At 37.3% G+C, this 18,710-nt stretch overlaps 1 protein-coding gene across 2 annotated transcripts in view; it reads right to left on the reverse strand.

Annotated features, from left to right (window-relative positions):
- The window catches only part of URB1 (URB1 ribosome biogenesis homolog), a 110,061-nt gene that overhangs the window by 40,136 nt on the left and 51,215 nt on the right, over nucleotides 1-18,710 (reverse strand). For both annotated transcript variants that reach the window (XM_069074896.1, XM_069074897.1), the window contains 9 exons: nucleotides 18,440-18,556; nucleotides 17,731-17,869; nucleotides 14,807-14,977; nucleotides 13,679-13,872; nucleotides 11,717-11,938; nucleotides 10,154-10,333; nucleotides 7,518-8,370; nucleotides 6,184-6,382; nucleotides 3,066-3,249 (listed from right to left, as the gene is read on the reverse strand). In XM_069074896.1, the coding sequence (XP_068930997.1) occupies nucleotides 3,066-3,249; nucleotides 6,184-6,382; nucleotides 7,518-8,370; nucleotides 10,154-10,333; nucleotides 11,717-11,938; nucleotides 13,679-13,872; nucleotides 14,807-14,977; nucleotides 17,731-17,869; nucleotides 18,440-18,556 (2,259 nt within the window). The remainder of the gene's footprint in view (nucleotides 1-3,065; nucleotides 3,250-6,183; nucleotides 6,383-7,517; nucleotides 8,371-10,153; nucleotides 10,334-11,716; nucleotides 11,939-13,678; nucleotides 13,873-14,806; nucleotides 14,978-17,730; nucleotides 17,870-18,439; nucleotides 18,557-18,710) is intronic.

The raw sequence follows: 18,710 nt of genomic DNA on the forward strand, positions 1-18,710 counted from the left end.
GTGTTTGAAATAAGCACAATGAAAAACCAACAGAAATCATATGATTATCTCAATAGATGTGGAAAAAGTTTTGAAAAAATTCAAAACCCATTCCTATTAAAAACACCAGAAAACATAGGAATAAATGGAACTTTCCCTGGCTGCCCATTATTACCAATATATTCAATAATGTACTATAAATGTTACTTATAGCAATAAAAGGAAAAAAAGAAATTGAAGGAATTAAAATAGGCAAAGAGGAAACAAAATTATCACTCTTGCAGTTGATATGATGGCATACTTAAAGAATCCTAGAGAATCAACTAAAAACTAGTTGGAATAATTAACAATTTTAGCAAAGTTGCTGGATATAAAATAAACCCATGTAAATCATCAGCATTTCTTTATATTACCAACAAAGCACAGCAGCAAGAGATAAATTCCATTTGAAATAACTGTAGACAATATAAAATACTTCTGAGTCTACCTGCCAAGACAAATCCAGGAAATATATGAACATAATTATAAAACACTTTTCACACAAATAAAGTCAGATCTAACCAACTGAAAAAATGTCAATTGTTCATAGGTAGGCTGAGCCAATATAATAAAAATGACAATTCTTCCAAAATTAATTTACTTATTCAGTGCCATATCAATCAAACTAACAAAAATAATTTTATAGAGCTAGAAAAAATAATAATAAAATTCATCTGAAAGAACAAAAGGTCAAGACTATCAAGGAAATTAATGAAAAAAAAATGTGAAGAAAGATGGCCTAGTCATACCAGATCTCAAACAGTATTATAAAGTGGTAATCACCAAAACAATTTGGTGCTGAATGAAAAACAGAATGAGGGATCAGTGAGGGGTCAGATTAGAAACATAAGATGCAGTAGTAATGACCACAGTAATCTAGTATTTGATAAATCCACAGACCCAAACTTTTGAGAGATCTTACTATTTGACAAAAACTACTGGGAAAACTGGAAAACAGAATGGCACAAACTAAGTTTCACCAACATCTCAAACCACATACCAAGATAAGATCAAAATAGGTACATGATTTAGACATAAAGGTTGATACCATAAAAGCAAATTAAGAGAGCAAGGAATATACCTATAATCTCTATGGAAAAGGGAAAATTATAACCAAACAAGAGACAGAAAACATTACATAATGTGATATGGATAATCTTGATTATATTAAATTAAAAAGGTTTTGCACAAAGTCAATGCAACCACAATTTAAAGAAAATCAGAAAGCTAGGAAACAATTTTTATGGCAAGTTATCTTTGATAAAGATATCATTTCTCAAATATGTAGATAACTGAGGCAAATTTATAAGAATACAATTCATTCCCCAATTGATAAATGGTCAAAGTGTATGAAAAGGCAGTTTTCAGATGAAGAAATCAAAGCTATCTACAATCATATAAAAATGCTCTAAATCATTACTGATTAAAGAAATGCAACTTAACACAACCTTGAGGTACCATCTCACACTGATCAGACTGGCTAATATGACAGAAAAGGAAAATGATAAAGGTGGGAGGAGATGTGAGAAAACTGGAACACTAATGCTGTGAACTGATCCAATCATTCTGTAGAGCAATTTGGAACTATGCCCAAAGGGCTATCAAACTGCATACCTTTTAATCAAGCAATAGTATTACTAGGTCTGTAACCCAAAGAAATAAAACAAAAAGGGAAAAGGAACTATTTTTACTAAAATATTTCTAGTAGCTCTTTTTTGTAATGACAAAGAATTGGAAATTGAGGGGATGCCCATCAATCATGGAATGGCTGAACAAGCTATGGTATACCAATGTGACGGATACTTTTGTGCTATGAGAAAAGACATAAGCAGGATCCTTTCAGAAAAACCTGGGATGACATAAATGAACTGATGCAAAGTGAACAGAGCCAAGAGAACATTATACACAGTAAGAGCAATATTGTAAGATGATCAACTATGAATGACTTAGCTATTTTCAGTAATACAATAATTTAAAACAATTTTAATTTAATTTTAAAAAAAGAACTCATAATGAAAAATGTTATCCACCTCCAGAGAAAGGACTGATGGAGTCTGAATACAGATCAAAGTATATTACTTTTCAGTTTATTTTTTTAGGTCTGTGTCTTCTTTAACATCATAACTAATATGAAAGCATGTTTTGTACAATTGCACGTGTATAACCTACAACAAACCGCTTACCATCTCAAGGGGGATGGGGGAAGGGAGGAAGAAAACTTGGAACTTAAAATTAAAAAAAATTTTAAAGAAAAAAACAAGCAACAATGGCCATATATGTGCCCAAATGATTGAGGGTAGATGACATTTCCCTTTTGTGGCAGCAAGCACCCCAGCGTCCCCAGGGTTGCTGCCACCACAGGTTCTTGGATCTGCTTTGTTAAGAGAAAGCAACTCAAAATGGGTTAACAAGCTTACTTTAATCAGTCAAATATGTATCATTTACCTAGTTCAGGGGAAAAAGGTCAGCACCCCAAACTTCAGAGTATACAGACAAAATTATCAAGACAGAAACATATCAAGTAGACAGATTTCCAAACTGTCCAACCATTACATCCATACCAAATCAACATCTGGGTTTTTCAAAGCCTAGGGGGGGCTCTGTAGCAGCAACGGCTTCCCAGAATCCAGATCAAATCACAGAACACTTCTCAAAGTGAGCCCCAAAACAAAGCTACACATCAGGGCTTATATAGCCTTCTCCTGGCTCAGAGAACGTAACAACCTTATTGACTCGCTGGCCAATCAAGAAGTATCTGCTGAAAAACAAGCCTCCCACCCCAGGCTCCAGGTGCACTTTAGCCTAGGGGCAGGGAAGATCTTTAAAATTTACATTCCCATTACACCTTTCCATACCATGACACATGTCAAAGACTGTCCTCACTTGTTGACAGCAGTACTTTCTCAGGATACTGTTTCTTATACTCCTGTCATTGACTGTCACTGTTTTTTTCCTACTAGGTCATAGAAATGTCAGATTGTTTTAAGTGGTAATTTAGGATAACTACAAAATACTGCTTCTACTTGTATCAAGTAAAAGGGACTCACCAACAACTCATTTAGTCGTGACAACATAGACTTCTCTGCATCCTGGGTTTTTTCTTCTTTGTTAGTACTGCTGTATGAGGCCATTAGCCATTTCATACATGACCCCAACAAAGTCTTTTTCCAAACATCCAGCTCTTCCACAGATTTTTCCAGTAATAATGATATAGAATCTGATATAATCCAGCTGCAAGAGATGTGAAATATGTCAAGAACTATAGACTTATAGGATTTCATCTTTATAATTTAAAAAAGTTTAAAACTGGTAAAAGACACCAGCACGCTCATAATAACTACATAATGTGATAAAGATATCCAGAGATAACATATTCTTTTTCACTCATGTTAAAAAACAAGAATATCACATAAAGGACAGGATTTGAGTAAGCAAAAGATACAGATAGCGGTATCACTGCATTCTTGAAGTCAAGTAAAAAAACTTTGTCCAGTTCATCTGTGCACTGCAAACCCACCATGACCCTTGCCTGTTTCTTCTCTTCTGGTAACATTTTTCATGGAAAAAAATGAACTTTGGGTGTAATAATTATAAGTAATTATCATGGAGGAAGGCAGTATGGTACTAGAGTTAAGAATTAGAGGCTTATTTTTAAGAACCAACTCCATTATTTACTAATGTTTCTGAGTTTCAGTTTCCTATTCTGTAAAATGGAGAAAATACCTGCACCACTATAATGGTAATGGTAATTTGAAGATCTTCCCTGCCCCTTAATAGGTGAAAGGGAATTTGAAGATTTTCCCTGCGCCTTAATAGACTGAATGTAATTACATGGAGTCTGTGGTGGGAAGAGTTTGCTGAACAGGTAGAGCAGAGTGTAGAGGAAGTTGGGAGTTAGAACAGTTAGAAAAGAGGGAGGAGAGGACACTGTCAAGGAGACAGCTAAGTATGGTGTTACTCTCTACAGTGTTATTGTGTATAGATTTCTTTGTTGTTATGATGAATTCAGTTTTCTGTTGTTGGGATTTTGTTTTCTGATGTCTGAATAAATGTTTTCTTTCTGTCTCCTACATGGAGAGTCTGTTATTTTGCGACTCAGCCCTATGCCATCATATTCATAGTTGCCGTTGGTGCTGCGAACCATCTGTCTTTCAGGACTGCTGTGAGTATCCCAAGGATCCTTCTCATCTTTTAATATCCAATTTAAACCTCTTCTCCACAAAGCTTAACCTGAACATGATAACTTGAAAAATGAATACCTATATCAATGGTTGGTACAACTTGGCTTAGCTGATCATTGCACCATCAATCAATAAGTATTAAGTGTTGACTATGATACAAAGATAATTTAGTGAAAAGATATGGATACCTTGTTTCAACTGTCCATCATATAGAGACTATGGAGGCTATTGCTACCTCTTTAAGAGTCAGGTAAAGGCTCAGATGCTATTACTATAGCTTTAAGAGCTTAGGTGGACAAATGGGAGAAGGTAGTTGAGAAATGGATTAAAGAGAAGTATCTCTCCCTATGGAGTCAGAAAAGAGGTATAATTATCTATGAACAATGAGCATCCAGAGATGACTGTACTGTGTGTCTCTGAAGATCTACTTGATAAATTGTGGAGAGAGATGGTTGAAAGGGTGAGCCTGAGAATAACTGGCTGAGACACCAGGAGGAAAAAGAAGAGGAGATCTTTTCTAAGGGAACTGGTTTCAATTTTGTCTGATAGAAGAGACTTCAGAGAGGGACTTTTTTTCATATCTTGAGAGATACTTAATGGAATAAGACAAATGAAAAGAAGTCAACTACAGTTTGGGAGTTTGAGATGACTTTGGCAATGACACTGGTCATCACCAATATATAATAAACACATACACATACATGTATAACATACCAAATATATCATTTATGAAAATAACATATTACATTATACTTATTATTTTTCTTGTATGTTAATAAATTATATACAGAGTAATTTTAATATTTATTTAAATACATATAAATATGAGTAATTACTAACGGGGAAGGTTTCTTTGGTTCACTGAATATCTAATATTTAAAGAATTGCAGTGGGGCTATGCTTATATGTGTCAAGCTCTCTGCTAAGCACTGGGGATACAAATACAAACATGACACAGTCCCTCCTCTTATGGAACTTACATTCTTTTTTTTTTTTTTTTATAGTAATCAGGGTTAAGTAACTTGCTCAAGGTTACACGGCCAGTTATTTCTGGGTGTGGTGCTAAGTATCTGAGCCCGGATTTGAACCCAGGTCAACCCGACACTGGAGCCGGTGCTCTTACTTGCTGAGCCACCTGACCACCCCTAAGCAATTGGGGTTAAGTAACTTGGTCAAGGTTACATGGCCAGGTATTTCTGGGTGGGTGCTAAGTGTCTGAGCCCAAATTCAATCCACAAGTCATCCTGACAGTGGAGCCGGTGCTCTTACTTGCTGTGCTACCTGGCTGTCCCGGAACTTACATTCTTAATGGGGGAGATATACAAGGCAATGGTGGCCAGGGAAGGGAGTGAATGGTCTAACTGCTGTGAGTGGTGAATTAGGGAGGAGTAAAAAAACTGTCTTGTTCCAATGCGGGATCATTTCTTCCTGAAACACTGAACTGATACTTACCTTTTCATACTGTGTCTTACATGTCTAACTGGATTTTAAGTTCCTTGAGAGCAGGAACCATATACTGAAGTATATACTTCATTATAATTCTCTAACTGGCTAAAAAGATTTCTTTCACATAAAAATACTCAATAAGCATCTACAGTTTTCTTGGTTTATGTGTGTGTGTGTGTGTGTGTGTGTGTGTGTGAATTCTCAATAAACTACCTGGACATAGGCATATAACTACAGGCAACAAATCAACATTAAAGTATTCATGAATGAAGTGAATAATGTGAGTTCTCTCCACAGAAGTAACTCAGGACCATGGGGGCCAATATATTCCAAATTTCTCCCTAGCCCAGATAACATGGACACATGTAGCCTTAAAATGAAAGAATACTCCCCCCGTCAAATTCATTTTCGACTGTTCGACTCTTCCTCCCATTCTCTCCCTAAACCCCTCACTCGTGCTCCCTTTTTTGGGGCCCCCTTTAGTTTTTACATACTAACAGGTCTTTCTGATGAGCCATCACTGATCTGTCCATATTACCTCCTGGATTTTTCTGGCCTTTGAAGAACGCTAGGCAGCTGGTCAATGAGGAATTTAAGCTCCTTTGCTCTTGAATATGGAACCAATTTAGAAAGGACCTCTTCTTGCATCCCAAGACCCTGAGGACCATCTCCTAGAAGACTGTTTTGAAGTTCTCTCCACAGGGCCTTTCTCAACACATTCATGACACCTCTAGACACTGGGGCAGAGATAAACAAGGAAAAAAAGCAAGTCAATTACAGCTTGCTAACCCAAGCCCCCCCACCCCAGCATGCCCCTTTAGAACAAAAAGGTGTACTTTTTGGCTTACTAACAGTAAAAATCTTATACATGCTACTAAGACTATCATGATTGATCTTTAAGTATCCTTCTAGCCCAAAATAATTTGATTTGTTCCTGAAAAGTATGGGGTGACAGAGGAGTATAAAGTAAAAATAGACATCATCCTTCTTGTTCTTTAAAAAGAAAAACATCATAAATGGTCAACTGACAGGCATTTATTAAGTGCTTATTAGCTGACCTGATGCTATACAGAAAAGCACAGTGACTCACACTACTCACAAAAAGGTACAGAATATCAAAGAAAGATTAAATTCTATCATAGAACACAACTTGCCTACTTACTCATTCTTAGAACCAAGTAGAAGACAGTTAGGGGAAGAGGTCTGGGGAGGACAAAAGGTTAGTCTATGGCACAGACATAATCTCCAGTTAACAAGAAGAGTCATGCATAGAGTCTATGCTAAAGCATGACTCGTCCTATTAACTGGAAATTGCCATAAAAGCTGGGATGGCTGGAGAACAGAGGCATGGATCTTCCATAATGCTACCACAAAGGGTACAGGCCTTTAAGACACATAGCGCCTCTGGCGCTGCCTCTCTCTCCCCTTGTTATCACACTCATAGACAGGGCAACTAAGAACACGTATATAACTCAAAAAATCACGAGAGCTTCCTGTAACTTCATATTATGGGATCATACCACAGAAAGACAAGAGTTCTGTCTCTAAAGCAGGAGTTTTAAAAAGCTTTCTTTGGCAATCTAGTGAGGCCTATGGATCCCTTCTCAGGCTAATGCTTTTAAATAATAAAAAGAAAGGCAAAATTTTAGTTAGAACATAGTGAAAATAAAGATGTAATTTTTTCCCACCACAGTAGGTTTCCCCCACCCAATCCATTCACAGGGAGTCAAGGGACTCCAGGATTAATAACTCCTAGTTTAAAGAGTTTGTTTAGAATGAGAACCATACTCAGCTATAATCTAGTAGCTCAAAGATCTGGGATTTTAAAAATAAAACAAATTATTTCTCAACCAATCCTAGAATGTGGTTTACCTTTGGATGGACGTGTAAAGTCTCCCTCCATACAAGACTGCAAATAGGTATGGATGAGTGGAAGAAAGACGTTGATGTTTTCTGGAAGGCAGGGCCCCAGGCCCTGCAAGCACCATAGCTCAAAGTGTAGCAGGTGGGTACTACTTTGCTGAATCAACAAAGCTACAATGGAAAGAGAAGTTTCTGTCTGGCGAGTCAGACAGTAGGTCAATAAATCTAACTCAACCACATGGACCAGAACTGGGTCTTTCTGTAAAGCTTGGAAGAACACAGTCTCTAGTTCTTCAATGACCAATGCAGGCAATAGGGCACTCATTCCCTTGACATATTCCAAGGACAACAGTAATTCTCCTTGCTGGGGTTGTTCCTGGTAGTGTCCAGTAATCAGCTGTTTGAGGATCTCCCCTAGAAAGTTCAGGTGTTTTCCTTTTGGGGGAAATTTCTTAAAACCCTGACCCACAAGGGTCAATTTGGGAAGGGCCAAGAGGGCAAGTATAACATCCCTAAGTTGGGCTTCATCCATAAAGGGATGTAACTGGTACAAAGCTTCCATCTGAGCTGAGGGTTTCCCATATGCAGTGGGAGGACCTGTCTTCAGGGTCTGTAGTTCTTTCAAGACACTTTTATTAATGGCTTCCAAATACTTGGAAAGGATATCTAGGCGATGCATGTCCTGCAGAATTGGGGCACTCACTTTAAGCAGTGAGAGTACCCCAGCATTCAAGTGAGTTGCTAGGAGCTTTACAAGGACTGGATTGAGGGCATGTGAGGGAAGGGTCTGCTGCTCCAAGGCCAAGTACCAGCTCTCCAAGGTGGGGTGTCTGAAGATCACTATCAATACATCTTCAAGGGTCTGAAATACAGCATAAAATAATTTTATTTTCTATTTTATTTTCAGGATATCTACTCTTTTACTTGTGCCAGCTTAAGACAGTTAATACAGAAATAAGTTTGTATTTCCTGAACTCAGTTAACTGATAGCTTCATGCTATGTCGGTGGGAAGTCAGTCTGGGCTTAAAAATTTGTCACAGAGGGAAATGGCAATAGATAAAATAATAATTTTGATGACATGAAACTGAAAAGCTTTTGTACAAATAAAATCAAAGAAAGCTAGGATAGGGAAGGGAACATTGCAGACTGAGGGAAAAACTATATTAAATATCTCTGACAACAGTCTAGAACCAAGCAGCAGAGGGAACTCTTCTTTCTACACTTCACTTGACGATCTGAGGCTACCTCTTAAACGCCAGTTCTGTAAATCCAGATGACTACTGGACATTTCACATTGGATGCACCATAGGTATAGCAATCTCAACATGTCCAAAACAGAATTCATTATCTTTCCACCATGATCCCATCCCTTCTCCAAACTTCTGTTTCTGTCAAGAGCATGAACAATTCTTTCAGTCTTCCAGGTCTGTACTATTATTCTCAATTCTTCACCCCAATCAGGTGCCGATATGCATCCTATGTATATCTACTCCTCTGACATCGATCTCCTCCTTCTCCTTCACTACTGACATAGCCACCAACTTAGTTCAGCCCCTGACACCTCTTTATTATATTACTGCAACAGCATCCTAACTGGACTGCCTGCCTTAAATCTACTCCAATCTATCCTTGCCGTGTAACTCAATAAATTCCAATTAGTTCACTAACTCCACATTGTTTCTAAGATAAAAAAGCAACTCTTTTTTTCTTTTAAAGCTTTCTTCAATCTGGGCCCAGCTTCCCTTTCCAGCTTCATATGCACTACTTCCTATCCTTATAGGAAGTGCACAGTCCAGCGAAGCTGGCCTTCTCTCTCTGTTCTTTCTAAACACCTGAAGGCTCTTTGCCAGTCTCCTTTGCTGGATCTTCTTCCAGATCACGTACTCTAGCTGCCGGTTTCTCACAGGGTTCTGTCTGAGGGTCCTCTTCTCTTCTCCCTCTCTATACTCCTCTACTTGGTGATCTCATCAGCTGCCATGAATTTAATTATCATCTCTGTGATGATGATTTTCAAATTTTCATGTACCTCATGGACATGGCTGAGTGAAGACTACTCAGAAACAAAAAATGTGATGCTACTGTTTAAGCAGCCTTGCTAAAAGCTATTCCTATCAAATGGGTGACACTGAGCTTCACAGAGAGAAACAACTTTCTTTCCTTCCTCATTTCCAAGAGAGAAATTCAAATACCTAAACAAAATTTCTAGTTAGAAACAAGATAATGATTACAGAATAGAATTTTTCTACACCTTGTATGTAGGTAGCAAATGTTATTGTAACAAATACTTTCACAACACCAATTAAGTGATCTGCAGAAGGCCCAGATCTTATTAAATAGTGAAATGAGATTCAACTGGGCTTACTTCTTAAATCCAATCAAACTGTAAATCTTGAGTTGGAGTCAGTGTAGGACCAACTAAACAAACTACTTTACATGAATAACAAAGGGAAGGATAGCTCTATTTGTGTTCTCTCAGCAGCATATTTACAATGCAAAGACTTCTCCAACTACATGTCCTTTCTTTAATTCAGGCTACTATAATTATGAAAAAAAAAATTTCCGAGTTTATTTTCTAAAGATGCTCATTTCACCTGTCATAAGAGAAAAATGTTTTCATGTGGTAAAATCTTAAGAGCATCACTACCTTATCACTGGCCAATTCCAGTGTGGCCAAGGACTCCTCATCCAAAAAGATAGCAGATTCGGCCTGAGCAGCTTCACATTTCTGTTGGTTACATGTGTCCAACTGAAAACAACGGCTCAGCAGGTGGCTGAGCAAATTCATGAAGAGCTGAAGTAGTGCAGGACCTGAACTTTTACCAAGCTGTGGAATAAAAAACAGGCAAATGCCTTTTAGATATGGTGGAAGATGACAGGCAAGTGAAATAAAGTCCTTTTTAAACATCTAATACTAATTACAAAAACTTAATTTGCCTAAAAGAGGAATAAGTTAAAACCCCAAACTAAGTAATCACACATGTGACAGGTAAAAAGACATGAAAAGACAAGGGACAGGTCTCTGATAGTGATCCACAATTAACTTAAGAACTTGATTTGTTTTCCTAGCCTGAGAAACTGGGTTCAATTTTATTTATCCTTCAGAGATCTACTGAGAGAATAGAACAAGAAAGCTTATAAGAGAGAGTCAATAAGCATTATTAAAAGTTTATTATGCACTAAGTACCAGGGATACAAACATTATGCACATAAAATATAAGCAGTATAAGTGGAAGGTAATCTCAAATGTACTGGGCATTGGGGAAAGTGAAGAGCAGGAAAGAAAAGTATGTGGAATTTAAGCTGAATCTTAATGGAAACCTGGGAAGCCAGGACATGGAGAAGGGGAGGGAGAGCATTCCAGCCATGGGATAGTTACTGAAAAGATACAGAATACTATAGGTTGAATTTGTCCTTCTCAAATGTCAACTTTATGACCTCAGCCCAATTTCAAGCATCTAGTAGATGATAGTCAGGCAATGGGTACAAAAGAAACACTTGGTAACCAATAAATCAGGACACTGGGAATTATCTGGCACTGACAGTTTCAACACTAGCCCATCAAGCCTGGCAAAAGCTTGGCTTCTGAACCTGGATCTCCTGCATCTGGGGAGCTACCCAGCAATGCTAAGGAAGTAAGGCCTATTCCTGAAAGGCAATCACCACCATTTTCCCTTCTCCAACAACTGGCTTTGGCCTCTTACTTATTATGTAGTATTCAGCAGTGTTCCTCATACAACAGGCACTTACTTAACGTTTGTTCACTGATATTATCAATAAGTAGGATGGGCATCTGGTATAGTAGTAAAACACCTGTCTAGAAGTCAAGAGACCTGGTTTCAATCAATCAGCATTTATTAAGCAATTATGTGCCTGACTTAGGTACTGAGGCTACAAAATAAAAAAGCGAGAATCCTTCTCAAGAAGTTTACATACTATTGGGCAGGATGGAGGGGGAGGAAATAAATGTTCACAGTAAATACTATGTAATTTCCCTTTGTAAAATCAGGAGGTTAGATTAGATGATGCTTAAACTCCATGAAAGCTCTAAAATTCTGTGATTATATGAATCAACTTATTCTACCTGAACATATCCTTGGAAAAGTAAACTTTTTTCAAAGGCTACAGATTAGCATAATGCTAGTTTGCCCAAAAATTGATTCACCAAAAAGTCGGAGGAAAAGAAGAGAGCAAAGAAAAGCAGATTCACCTTGGCAAAGTTCTCCACAGTGGTTCTAAGGTACAGCAGCACCTGCTTCACAGAGAGCACTATTTGCTGCATTGGGAGCTGAGCAATCCTTTCTCTCAGCTTCTCCTGGATACTCTCTTCTAAGAGGAACGTGCTCCCCTTCTCATAGGTACCTGTTAACAAGGTAGAAAAGGCAGAGCCAACCACGAGTGATGCCTCAGTGGGTCTGGTAGATTGAAATTCCTTTGGAAAAACGGGAAAAGTATAAAGAGAAAATCAAAAGGGAAACAGACAGCAAATGCCAAACTTAAACTGATCAATGTGAATATCCAATTCTTTTTATAGTATAATTCTGATAATATATTAACACATAAAGCTTTCATATCACTATAAATATAGGTATTTTGCTATAATGAATATGTTAAAATTGATGTGATAACATATGATACTTAAAGATTTAATTATACTTATACCAGGAACAGTTAAAATGCTACAATTAGGAATCAGGTAACAGAATTTATAACTAATATCCTTTTAAAATAAATCAGTAGTCTTTAACTTTAATGTGCAGCATAAGAATAAGAGAAAAAATGGAATAAAGATGAATTCTGAAGCTGTTACATGTAACGAATTTATTCTTTCCAATATAATAATTAATAAATCTCCACCTTCACCTCAGCAGGTTTTCCAACACTATCCTTATAAGGATACTCTAGATGTGACTTCCTGACTGTCATGAAAAGAAAGAACATAAATTTGGTGGAAACCTGACAGAATATTTATAGAATGCCCTTGGCAATGTGTGATACCTCCACTTATTTAGTTGTTTGCTTTTACTGAGTAATTTAGTCATTATGAATCTACAAAGGGGCTCACATCAATGCCCTGAATGCACAGACTTCTTTTTTAATATCTTCACAATGTTTTGTTTTTTGTCTTTTGGAGGGCAACTGGAGTTAAGTAACTTGCCCAAGGTTACACGGATAGTATTTTTGTGTGGGTGTTGTCTGAAGCCAGAACCGAACTCTGGTCCTCCTGACTCTGGGGCCAGCGCTTTACTCACTGTGCCACCTAGCTGCCCCCAATATCTTCACAATGTAATAAAAAGTAAACATGTCTATCTAAAAATTGATAACGTTCTGAAAGACCCATGATCTGAGTGGATGTTACAGTATCATGTTACAAAGACGAGTTAATTCTCAACTAGAGAAGAGAATCAATTCTTTCTTTTCAGTTCCTGTTTTAGCAGGACTCAGCTGTTTGTCTTTCAGCATCTGTGTTGAACTATTAAACTCAGACAATCTATTAGTCTCCTTTAAGAAGTTTAATCCAAACATATGTTTATCAAAACATTAAAAAAAAATCCCATCCCTCTAAACAAGGGGTTCTTAACCTTTTTTGTATGATGGTTGCCTTTGGCAGTCTGGTATGGTTATGGATCCCCTTTTGAGAATGTTTTTAAATTACTGAAAGTATAAATTTCAGTTGAGGTTAGTCAAAATAAAGATACAATTTTTTTTTTTTGCCTTTTTGGAGGGGGGAAGGCAGGGCAATTGGGGTTAAGTAACTTGCCCAAGGTCACATGGCTAGTGTTAAGTGTCTGAGGATAGATTTAAACTCAGGTCCTCCTGACTCCAGGGCTGGTGCTCTATTCACTGCACCACCTAGACACCCAGATACTGTTTACCCATCCAAGTTCATGGATTCCTTGGGAGCCTCTGGGCCCCTGCTCTAAGTTGTAATGGTAATAATGTGACTACTGTTATTAGGGAATAATGGTGAATTTTTATTACATCTTTGATGTATCTGTGCCTTGTTTTCATCATCTAAAAATGGGGATATAGTTTTATTGTAACTATCTATAGCCTTTAAGAAATAAAGAGTATCTATATAATTTTAGGATAGAACATAAATTTCACTACTAACAACATTTTTTTTTTTTTTTGCAAAATTAAACACAAAACAATTGCAGGTAAGTCTTACCAAAGTTTCTCTGGCTTGCTCAGGTATCCACAGGCTGTAGTATTTGTTGAATTGGTAAAGCCGAGCACACAAAGATGTGTTTGAAAATTGAAAATTGTCGTAAGACTGAAGCATCAGACAAAGAGCCAAAGGATCTCTCTGTGTATGTAGGAGGTCTGTCAGAACGGCTATCAGATATGCCACTATATTTTCTCCTACAAAGACAATTGCACATTTAGGATATTTGCCCAACAGAGCCTGTGACTATCAATTCAATCTTCACCACATATATATATATACACACTCCAATTAACTTCAAGCTATAACACAGCATGTTCAACATAGTTCAAATGTAGTTATGTGGCACACCCCTAAAAAATTCCCCTTAATCAATACTCTTTTTAAACTATCTGTTCAAATTACCTGGGATCAAACCACCATTAACAAGACAGTGTGAAAGACCTGCTGAAATAAACTATCAACTAGATGAAGCTAGAAAACTGGAGTGCTGGATTCAGGAAGTAAACAGTTTGAATCTTGCCTCATACATTAGCTGTGTAACCCTGGACAAGTCACTTAACTAATGCTTCTCACACCAAAATTTCTTTTTCTATAAAATTAGGTAATAATGACAACTACCTTATAGGGTTGCTCTAAGGTTCATATAAGATAACACAAGCAAGTGCTTTGCAAATCTAAAAGTTTTTTTTTTAATGCTAGATATTATAATTATTATTATTTCTGACTTCCCAAACACATCAATCAGTCTAACATAACTTAATCAAAAAAGGAGGTGACTTATTCGAGATAGAATCCAGCTCCTGGTGATCATTGCCTCTCTTCCTAAAGATTAGATGCTAAAACAGACCCCAGTTACTTAGGGAATAGAAACTGAGCCCCGTGGCCACATGAAGTGAAGTAAAAGTCACATGTATTCATCTTGTACATGTTATGTGCCTATGGAAATTTATAAACTGAACAGAATATCAGCTGATGAGAATTCTTACTGCTTTGAGTTTCTAATAAGTATTTCTAGAACTGAATTGTCCCTAGGAATAAATGCACTGTGCAATGGGCTTCCCTATCAACCTATTATCCCAAAGACATAGCCACTGTAATGCAGCTAATATACAGAGCATAAAAAGGCACCTGAATTATGTCCACTCCCAAGAAGTGATCTATTCCTGCTGTCCAGAGCTGCAGGGACTATGGCACTGAATGGGAATGTCAGCAGGATCATATCTTCACTTAACGAGAATCCAATTTCCTCATCTAAGCCTTCGCTGTCCTCCATGAGTACATCCACCATATCCAGGATATCTACAAGAGAAGGAAACAAGAAATGATCAAATTCAAATAAAGGATGCTACAGGACTAAAATCCAAATGGTTCCACAAGGAAGTATAAACAAGAGAATGCAAAGAGTAACTGTTTGGGAATAGGAAAGATGAAAAGCTTGATATAATACTTTATCCATTATAAATGAGAATTTTGGCTTTATGGTCTCAAGACCCTTTTCCAAATAAAGCAATTCTGAGGTTCCATCTCATGCCCATCAGCCTGGCAAAGCTGAAAAAAAAAAAAAAAAAGGAAAATGACAAGTACTAGAGGAGTTATGGGAAAACAGACACATTAATACACTGCTGGTGGGGTAACAAGACTGACTGGCCATTCTGGAAAGCAATATGGCACTATGTCGAAGAAGCTTCTACACTGTTCATCTCCTCTGAACACTAACACTACTAGGCCTATTTCTTAAAGAGATCAAAGCAAGTGAAAAGGACGCATATGTACAAAATGTTTTTAGTAGCTCTTTTTCTAATAGAAAAGAACTACAAACTAAGGGAATGCCCATCAAGGGGGGAATGGATGAATACACTATGGCATATGAATATAATGAGCTACTACTATATTGTGCATTATTAAATAATAAAGGGAACTGTTTCAGAATAACCTGGGAAGTATGAACTCATGATGAGTGAATTGAGTAGAACCAGAATGACCAAGTAGTGGTGGAATAAGACATTTTTTCTGACCTGTCCAATATAGGAATTTGTTTTGCTTACCAAAAATATTTGTTAAAAAGGTTGTTTTTCTTTTCTAATGTTTGGGTGGATAGAGTAGCAGAAGGGAGAGAAAATTGCTTTTAGTTAACTTAAAAAATAAATTGAAAAACAAGACCCTTGCCTAATAAAATACATGACATTTAATTGAACAGATAATACCAGTTTTCCCTAGCCTGAAATTCATAGAAGAAACTCTGGGAGAACAAAAAGACAAAAAAAAACCTCAAACCTTAATAATTTTAAGTTTGAATTAAAATGAGAACAAAACAAAAACAAACATGGAGTAGGGGCGGCCAGGTAGCACAGCGAGTAAGAGCACCGGCCCCAGTGTCGGGATGACCTGGGGATCGAATCTGGGCTCAGATACTTAGCACCACACCAAGAAATAACTGGCCTTGTAACCTTGAGCAAGTTACTGAACCCCAATTACTTTAAAAAAAAAAATGGAGTAATGGATAGAATGTTGGCCTTGGGGACAAAAAGAATTAGGTTCACATTCTGCTTCTGACACATTGTAACTTACTTAACTTCTCAGCATCCAGACAACTGCCTAAGACTCTAAATTTCCAAAGTGTTGCCACTACAATGATAGATTGAGCATCCTTATTAGGCATTCTCTCCATTATAGCAACATGTCCCCTCCAACAAATTGAGGTGACTAAGCTGGTCTCTTACCAAATAACACAAGACACTTGCATTTGCTATTAAATTTAGTGATAAAATAATAAATGAAACATTTATTTCATTCCTACCACTGACTGCATCCATAACTGGAAAAGTTATGGCTTCAGCAGATATGACACAGAATCGCAGACTAAAAGCTAGAAGCAATCATCAAATCCTATAATACCATAATTTTAGAGATTAGAAAACAGGAGTCCAGGGCAGCTAAGTGGTACAGTGAATAGAGCCCTGGAATCAGGAGAACTGAGTTCAAATCTGGCCTCAGACACTTGATACACTTACTAGTTGTGTGATAGTGATTGCCTTACATCACACAGACTTAAGCCAATGAGCTGAGATTCACACCCAGGACTTAACCACATGTTATGGGAATGGGAATCTTAAAATCTTCCCTGCTGCTAGGCCCTTTGATAGGCTTAAGTGACTCTGAGAACCTTCCTAGATTTGAAAATATACTCTGCCCCTAATAGGCTGAATGTGGTCAGATGGAGCCTGTGGTAGGAGGCTGTTTTTCAGGAATGCCCACACCTTGTTGCTTTGTGATTGGGTAGTGGGTCAAGAGGTCAAGTCTGATCCAGAAGAAGGCTAAATATACCCTGTTGTGAGGTTTTGTTTTGGGGCTCACTTTGAGAAAAGTTATGTGGTTTGACCAGATGAGACTCTGGGCAGCCACTGAAGCCCCTGGCTTTGAAAACCTAGATGTTGGTACTTCCCTCTCTGGTAACTGACTAGGTATGGATGTAATGGTCAGACAGTTGGAAGCCTGTCTGCTGATGTTTCTCTGTATTTGTTGTCTGCTTATAACTTGTTTGTATTCTCTGAATTTCAGGGTGCTGACCTTTTTCCCCTGAACTAGGTAAATGCCATATGTTTGATTAAAGCAAGATTGTTAACCCATTTTGAGTTGCTTTCCTTTAGAAAAGCAGATCTAAGAACCTGTGTTGGCATTCACCCTGGGTATGCTAGGGTGCTTGCTGCTACACCACAAATCCAGTGTACTTTGCATTATACCATTCTATGTCTCATGTTTACTACAGCTGACATTTACCTTTAATGGAATTACCACAAAGCATTAAATTTCTCTTTTTTGCTCTACAACAGCCTTCTACAATTTGATCTTTAAAATCTTGTGTTAAGGGCGGCTAGGTGGTGCAGCCCTGGATTCAAATCTGGCCTCAGGCACTTAACACAAAACTAGCCGTATAACCTTGGGCAAGTCACTTAACCCCAATTGCCCTACCTTCCCCCCTCCAAAAAGAAAAAGAAAAGAAAATCTTGGGTTAAAATCAAAGAATAGATTTGATCTTTAATCAGAGTACATACCATCAATGTGGGATATAGGTATGCTAATACTATCAGCATCTTGTTTCATCATAGTGGCTTGCAGTGTACTGGCTTCCTGAACAAAGTCAGCTGCCTTGTCTATGTATGAATAGGGATTTGTTACCAACTGCAACAAAACCTGCGTATCAAAGACAAAAAAACAAGACATTATCATTGGCTACATGTGCAAATACAAAAAACGCTAATGTTAGAAAGAATAGATTCCTAAAATTGTTATTTTTCTACCAATAAAAACAATTTTATTAGTAGTTTTTTTCCCTTTGTTGTTGATTTTTTTCCTTAATATCTGTGGATATTACTATTTAAGTACTATCCCATTTTAAGGGCTAAATACCATTAACTCACTGAATGAATAGAGCTTTCAGGCTGACCAAGACGTGCCTAGAAGTGACTGACCCAGATAGACTAACACCGTTTTCCATTTGTTACATCACTGATATTTGAAGCCATTCTGCCAGATCCTCTAGGGGTTTTTCATCAAGCATTAACAATGCTTTCACAATATTAGAAGAATCAAGTAGCACCATGAAGAGAATCTAAAATTCTTGTTACATTGCAGAAATTTTTTAAACAAAAATTCAGTCTTCATTTAAAAGTTACTTTTAAAAATTAAGATTCTAATTGTCAAGAGGACAAAAACCCTTGCTCAATCTCCTTTTACATTTAGGGATATGAAATAAGGTCTTACACATTCTAAAAATTGAATCACTGCTTCTTTTCCCTCTTCTTCTGTGTTTTCTAACTGTTTCAACCACAGCTCTAGTTCCTTCCATGTGTACTCAAATACTCCAGTGTCACGCAAAATCTGTCAGAAAGAAAAGCATCAAGTGAAAAAAAGAAAACCAAATTCTAGCAAGACAAACGCATCTCAAACGTATTTTGCCTTAATGATGCTCCCACAAAATAAGCAAACTAAAATACTACCAAGTGCACAGAGTGCTAGACATGGAGTTAGTAAA

This window comes from Petaurus breviceps, unplaced genomic scaffold, assembly GCF_028583685.1.
Source record: "Petaurus breviceps papuanus isolate PSGF00001 unplaced genomic scaffold, PetGlider_PUasm1.0 90897, whole genome shotgun sequence".
Lineage (NCBI taxonomy): Eukaryota > Metazoa > Chordata > Mammalia > Diprotodontia > Petauridae > Petaurus > Petaurus breviceps.